The 7333-nt window shown below is 57.4% G+C and overlaps 1 protein-coding gene across 2 annotated transcripts in view; it reads left to right on the plus strand.

The window, feature by feature from the left end:
• The window catches only part of LOC144732802 (laminin subunit beta-2-like), a 46204-nt gene extending 40387 nt beyond the window's left edge, over positions 1–5817 (plus strand). For both annotated transcript variants that reach the window (XM_078614409.1, XM_078614410.1), the window contains 3 exons: positions 16–192; positions 389–548; positions 1784–5817. In XM_078614409.1, coding sequence (XP_078470535.1) covers positions 16–192; positions 389–548; positions 1784–1920 — 474 coding nt within the window. In that variant the 3' untranslated portion in view covers positions 1921–5817. The remainder of the gene's footprint in view (positions 1–15; positions 193–388; positions 549–1783) is intronic.
• The last annotated feature ends 1516 nt before the right edge of the window (positions 5818–7333 follow it).

Consider the following 7333-nt stretch of genomic DNA (forward strand, 5'->3'; position numbering starts at 1 on the left):
CCACCCCACGTCCAGATCGCGTCGGAGACGGACTCCGCGGAGCAGCGTCTGCGCGAGGCGGCGGAGCGCGCGGCGCGCCTCGACGACGCCGTCGCGGCGCTCAAGATCAAGAGCAGCCAGGCCGCCATGGCCGGCACGCGCGCCGACAAGGCCGCGGGGAACGCCAAGCTCCGCGCCGACGAAGCCAAGCAGGTGCCGACCCCAGCACCGCGGGCGGCGGTCGCCGCGGGGGCGAGGTTGTCGCCACGGTCGGGCGTCGTTCGCAGTTGTCGCGGTTGTCGCGGTAGTTGCGGTAGTTGCGGTCGTGCCATTCGCGTCGGCGCCATCCCCCAATCGCGCCGCACCCTCTCCTCTTCTCTCCCCGTGTCCCCCCTCCGCCGGTCCCCAGATCCTGGGCGGGGAGCTGAGGGAGAAGTTCGGCTTGCTGGAGACGCAGGCTCGAAGCAAGGCGGACGGCGCCACCACGGCGCGCCAGCGAGCCGAGGCCCTGCGCGATCAGGCCCGCAAACTCCTCACCGGTGCACAGGACAAGCTGCAGAGGCTCATGGGTAATTTTATCTTGCTGATGCTTTGCTCGGCGGATGTGTGAGACTCGTGTGGAATTTGCTATGGTTTTACAGTTGCTTTATAGATTTGGATGGTTTAGGAAATTGTGTTTTTTAGAGGGCCAAGTGGCCCAGCGGTAGAACGGGCGGCTCAGCAAGGAAAGGTCGTGGTTGACTCAACCCATCATTCCTCTGGGGTCGATACAACGGGGACCTTTTTGTGGACTATCGACCCAAACTAAACTTCTCTCCCACCGTACAATGGAGCCCGCGCCAGGAGCCTGCCGCGGCTTAGGAGGCATTGGCTATTTTTATTCCACTGAAGAAACAGCCATTCCGCTGACATACGCCATGTGTGGCGTCGATGCGGTGATACCTACACTCGCGCACACGCTCAAACTGAACTCACACACACACTTACTCAAACAAAAGCCACCATTTGCCACTAAGTGGCGGTGACGTCACCACGATGCTTGTGCCAGGCTAAGTGCGCTTTGAGGCCACGTGAAGCGTCGAAGGCTCGCTGTTGGCAGGTCAATGTGCTGACTAGCAGCTGCAACGCGTGTGCTCACCACTGTGCTAATTTGCTGTATTTTAGCCACCTAGTGCTCCACTCATTGTTGTGAGCGTCACTCCTTTGCCCTCCGTTGTTGTTGGAGGGCAACTGCCTCCACTTGTCCAGTAGCATCCTTCACGATCCTCTTCAATAGAGGTCGATCTTGACACTGCTCGTACCAGTCATCAGCAAGTGCACTCAGCCCCACATCCTTCTGTACCACATCACCCCATCTCTTCTCCAGCTCGTGACAATCCCGTTTAGGCCCTTCTATCCAGCCAAACAGAAGCCAAGGATGTGTGAGCTCCTCACACAATCCAGTCTGGTCAAACCCAGGATGGATCCTAGGCAGGCCAGCCTGATTGTTCCAAACAGGGCGCAAACACTCGCTCTCCTTTGTTGATGTTGGATTCTCTTCACTTGTTTTGACGTCATTGACCGCACCGCTAGCCCGGCCCCTGGCCCTGCTTGGCTCCGAGCCAGATTTTGAGGCCAGCGAGTCACGGCTTGGATCTGGCTCACCACGGCGGCAAAGAGCCGGTGGAAAACCAGGCCGTGCCGTGCGCGATCGCCCCGCCCGGGGGTGAGCAGCTCGGCTGCGATTTTCTGAGCGACGATGCTGCGGCGTTGTTCCCCGTGTGTCCCGTCTCACCGGCGTCGCCCTCGTTGCTCGTGGGAGCAGACCTGGAAGAGCAGTACGAGAGGAACGAGCAGGCGCTGGAGGACAAGGCTCGCTCGCTGGATGGACTCGAGGAGAAGATGCAAGCCATCCTGCACGCCATCAACCGCCAGATCACCGTCTACAACACGTGCCAGTGATCGGCGGCACGCACTCGCACACACACACACGCACGCACTCACTCGCACACACACACACGCACGCACTCACTCGCACACACACGCACGCACGCACTCACTCGCACACACACGCACGCACGCACTCGCACGCACTCACTCGCACACACACGCACGCACTCACTCGCACACACACACACGCACGCACTCACTCGCACACACACACACGCACGCACTCGCACGCACTCACTCGCACACACACACACGCACGCACTCACTCGCACACACACGCACGCACTCGCACGCACTCACTCGCACACACACACACGCACGCACTCACTCGCACACACACACACGCACGCACTAACTCGCACACACACACACGCACGCACTCACTCGCACTCGCACACACACACACGCACTCACTCGCACACACACGCACGCACGCTCTCACGCGTGATAGGCATGCAATGATTCAGGGATCCGTCAACTAAGAAGCCGATCGCTTTGGTTTTGTAAAACGTTTTATGCGAAGGTTTGTGTTGGGTTACAGTCATTACGCGTGAGATGGCACGAACTAGACAGACGATTTGAGACAACAAATGAGACGGAAGAATTGAGATGGATAAAAAAAACAATCGGTTGGTGAAAACCGCATCGTGATGGTGAACTCGTACAATTTGTCAAATCGCGGGGGAGGTGGGGTGAACTGTTACATGCCTACTGCGCGCACACGCATGTTTACGCATCCACGCACGCATACACGTGTGCACGCGCGCACGATTCGATTTCGTTGCGGGAGAAGTCGAGATTTGTTTTTGCCCCAGTGCCTTCATCAGGTAACCTCAAGGCTCCGTTAAACCGGCTCTGTTTAGCGGCCACACCAATCAGCACGGCGATCCCACGGATGTTTACCAAAGCGGTCCGTTTGGGCGGCCGAAAAAAAAATGCGCCTGGCAGTCGACCATTTGGCACAGAGCAGTCGGTGCCAAGCCTACGCCAACAGCAAAGCATTATGGGAAGGGACGTACGCTTTGGTTCTTTCGGTAAAGTCACGTAGGTGAAAAAATGTAATAAAAATAAAAAAGTAAATAAATTTAATCACGACGTTTCGATTGCAACACAAGCAATCATCATCAGGTGTGACAACCACAGCAAGAATTATTTTTGTTTACTGAAGTGGGAGAGAAGCCGGAGTTAAGGCGTTTATATAAATCAGAGAGGGCGGTAGGGGGGGGGGGGTAAGGGGAGGGGGAGCTGACTTTACCAAAAGAACCAAAGAGTATGGATCCTTGCAGTCACGAAAACTTCAAGTCTAGGAAGGGAAGGGACGTGTTGGATCACTCTGATTGGTGGGATGCTCGTGGCTGCTCAGTGCGCAGACATTTGAGCGATGCTCCTCGCTTTGTGCCTTTTCACCGTTACAATCCATAACAATGCATCACGTAGCTGTTTATGCAGCCATAACATCAGGATTAAGAAATGAAATTTGTGTGAGGCCCACGTAACGATCTGGCCACATTTGTGTCGTTAGATGGCGGGGAGGGTGTTACCGACACAAATGTGGCCAGGTCATCACGTGGCCAAACCCAAAAATCAATTACAAATCGTAACAAAACAATCCTAAGCAACAACAACGTCAAACATACAGTGTGCACTATCATCACTAAACACACTTGTCGACCATACAGTTCGCACACAAACACGTGGGGAACCGTGGCCCGTTTTGCGGGCGCACTGTATATGTGTCCGCTTGGATGCCGTGGGTTTGGCGCTAGGACCCGGCGGCATCTTCTCACTCAACCAGCGCCACCACCACCAGCACCACAATCACCACGGTCCGGTCCATGCCGCGCGGTTCGCACAGAGCGACCGTCGCCTATGTCGCCGCTCGGGCGTCGATGGAGACGGAGTGGGTCGCGTGAGTCCCAGTCTTAGCGCGGGCAATGACGACCCGCGTGGAGGCTGTGAATTTCACGTCGCCCATTCTCCCTTAGGCTGCCTGGCTAATGCCAAACGTTGAGTTCAACGCTCAAGGGGAATAGATTGTGGTGTGAGGGGCGCGCAATTCCCCCTTTCGTTATCGTCAGGTCAGAAAATCCACGAGCTCTTGTCAATCTCTTCAGAGAGTCATCCTATGACTCTGCAATTAACGAGCCGCGTGCGCACCCCGCGGAATATATTCGTCACTAATTTCGCCGATGAGATGAACACCACCAATCGTGTCACTCTGCCAGCACTCGCTCGACGATCCCAGCGAACGTTTCGCGGCTGACGATCCGAGCGACGCCCGGACCGACGGCTGTCCAAGCGAGCGCCGAACGTGTCGCTCTGTGAGAATCGCGAACTGTGGACCCGGACCTCTACGCTTGAACCTGCCTCCTAAGCCTCCGCCGCGTGCCCCCCCCCCCCCCCCCCCCCCGTGTAAACGCAGTCAGAAATATCAACACGCAAAGGTGTGCGCTGTCCACAAACAGCATGAAAGGCGCGACTCCCATCCAAGTGCCTGGGTGTGGGGTGCCGGGGGCGCTTGCCACGCGACCACCACGTTGCACGCGGAACCCTCCCGGCCTTGTCCCTCTGCGTGTTGTGGTTTCTGGTCTGGGCCTGCACGGGTTCCCCTGTCCCGATGGGTGCCCCTGCGGTGGAGAGCTGCATCTGATTGGGAAAACGCGCGTCGCGCGCGGAGGCTTGAGACGCACGCCTGTAGGGTTGTAGCTGTAGCTGTAGTGCGGAAGCGGCCTGACCTGGCACGGCTTCACTCGACCCCGGGGAGAAGGAAAGATCCCCTCGCCTCAAACGGCCATAACAACCTGGCCACGCCTGCCTTGGGCCTCGCCTGCTGGCGTTGGGGCCTAGCCGAGATGTCTATCTTGTTGGGGCCTGGAATTGGCAATGTTGGGACCACTTTGCCCGAAAGCATTTGATTTTTGTTAAAAAATTCCTACCTCAATCGATGGCACCGAACGGAAATTGGTCATTTAACACGTAGGCTTTTGCGACCAATATTCATGATAAAGGTGTTTTGGTTTAGATCGCGTAAGTATAAATGTGTTGTAACCCTCCACCACCCAACACAGCCAGTAAGGTTTGTCACGTCAACAAGACGCCAATTAGTTACTACTTAAGCCCACCGGTGCGTTGGAGAGTAAATCCACAACATTTACAATTTTGAATACGACCTTCCGCTGGTAATTACATCCAGCATCATCGGGCGATTTGTCAGAATAGTGCAGAAATTGGTAATATGCAGGAAAATTTCCCCAAAATGTTGGCAACTTTCGACCTGCTATGCTAGGGTGAGCGGGGCGGGCGGGGGGGGGGGGACATTCTTCTTGTCCCCGCGATAGGTCCCGTTATTTTCGTTTGAAGGTGGCAACCCATCGGCGCGCACCAACCACTCATGCCCCATTCACCGTCGTCGCTAAGAGTTGACGATGGTGAGTGGGGCATTCCACGGCGCCGGTCGGACACCGATTTCGAGAGTGGCGGGACGCGGGTGCCAGGTCAGGGCGCGTTTATTGCGGTCGACCGTCAACATTTGCGGTCGCTGACGGTCACCGGAGTGTGTGGGGTTTACCAATCTGTTTCCGTGGTGACCAGGTAATGGACTCGTCACCTGGTTTTCTGCCTGGGTGACGGGTCCGTTGCCTAGGTAACCAGGTAACGGATCTGTCACCTGGGTAATGCACCTGTCACCTTGGCAACCGGGCAACTCGTGTGTCACCTGGGTAAACAGATGATGGATTTGTCAACCGAACTCGGTAATGCGTCTGTTAAATTGTTAACGGGGTGACGGGTCCGTTACCGAGGCAATTGGCCAGGTGAGGAGCTCACCTGGGGCCGTGGTGCACACCCGGTGAGTAGTGAGCCTTCACCGTCAGCGCTGGCGCGGTCGCAATAAAAGCAAAAATGAGCAATCATCAGGCTGGAGTCTTGCTGCTGTGAGCGCGGCGCTGCGAGGTGGCCGTGTGGTGGGTTCATCGGCTCGCGACGATGCCGACGGCAAGGACCGGCATGCGAATGTAGCCAGGTAAGGGCTCCGTCGTCTAGGTAACCAGGTAGGGGATCTGTTGTCTAGGTAACCAGGTAGGGGCTCTGTCGTCTAGGTAACCAGGTAGGGGAACTGTCGTCTAGGTAACCAGGTAGGGGATCTGTCGTTGAGGTAACCAGGTAGGGGATCTGTCGTCTAGGTAACCAGGTAGTGGCTCTGTCCTTGAGGTAACCAGGTAGGGGATTTGTCGTCTAGGTAACCAGGTAGGGGATCTGTCGTCTAAGTAACCAGGTAGTGGATCTGTCGTCTAGGTAACCAGGTAGGGGATCTGTCGTCTAGGTAACCAGGTAGAGGATCTGTCGTCTAGGTAACCAGGTAGGGGATCTGTCGTCTAGGTAACCAGGTAGGGGATCTGTCGTTGAGGTAACCAGGTAGGGGATCTGTCGTTCAGGTAACCAGGTAGTAGATCTGTCGTCTAGGTAACCAGGCAAGGGGATATGTCGTCTAGGTAACCAGGTAAGGAATCTGTGAAGGTAACCAGGTAAGTTTCGGTAAGGGACTTAAACCGTGGGAAACGAAGCCACGTTTCATCCTTAATAGGGGGTCATCAGTGAGCAACAACCCAACTTAAACAATCACCAAACTTGAACAATCACCAACTTGATCACCCAACTTGAACAATCACCAACTTGATCACCCAACTCGCACCCACCGACAAGGTCCCCGGGTGAGCGAGGAAGGAGCCCACCACCCACGACGTGGAGCAGCTCGCGGGCCGCAGCGTGAAGCCACCAGGGGGCACGAGCGTCGTGCCGGACACCGCGTGCGGAAGGCGCGAGAGGGCAGCGGTCACCGCGTGCGGAGGGCGCGAGAGGGCAGCAGACACCGCGTGCGGAGGGCGCTAGGGGGCAGCAGACACCGCGTGCGGAGGGCGCTAGAGGGCAGCGGACACTGTGTGCAGAGGGCGCTAGAGGGCAGCAGACACCGCGTGCGGAGGGCGCTAGAGGGCAGCAGACACCGCGTGCGGAGGGCGCTAGAGGGCAGCAGACACCGCGTGCGGAGGGCGCTAGAGGGCAGCGGACACCGCGTGCGGAGGGCGCTAGAGGGCAGCAGACACCGCGTGCAGAGGGCGCGAGAGGGCAGCAGACACCGCGTGCGGAGGGCGCTAGGGGGCAGCAGACACCGCGTGCGGAGGGCGCTAGAGGGCAGCGGACACTGTGTGCGGAGGGCGCGAGAGGGCAGCGGACACCGCGTGCGGAGGGCGCTAGAGGGCAGCGGACACTGTGTGCGGAGGGCGCTAGGGGGCAGCGGTCCCCAACCTTTTTGGCACCAGGGACCGGTTTCGTAGAAGACAATTTTACTGATAGGAACCTCCTGGTAACACCACCCCACAGGGGATTCTTGTGTCCGTCCGTCGTGCAGGGAGGGGCTGGGTGGGGAGGG

The sequence above is a fragment of the Lampetra planeri genome, chromosome 44 (genome assembly GCF_965212315.1).
Source record: "Lampetra planeri chromosome 44, kcLamPlan1.2.h2, whole genome shotgun sequence".
Lineage (NCBI taxonomy): Eukaryota > Metazoa > Chordata > Hyperoartia > Petromyzontiformes > Petromyzontidae > Lampetra > Lampetra planeri.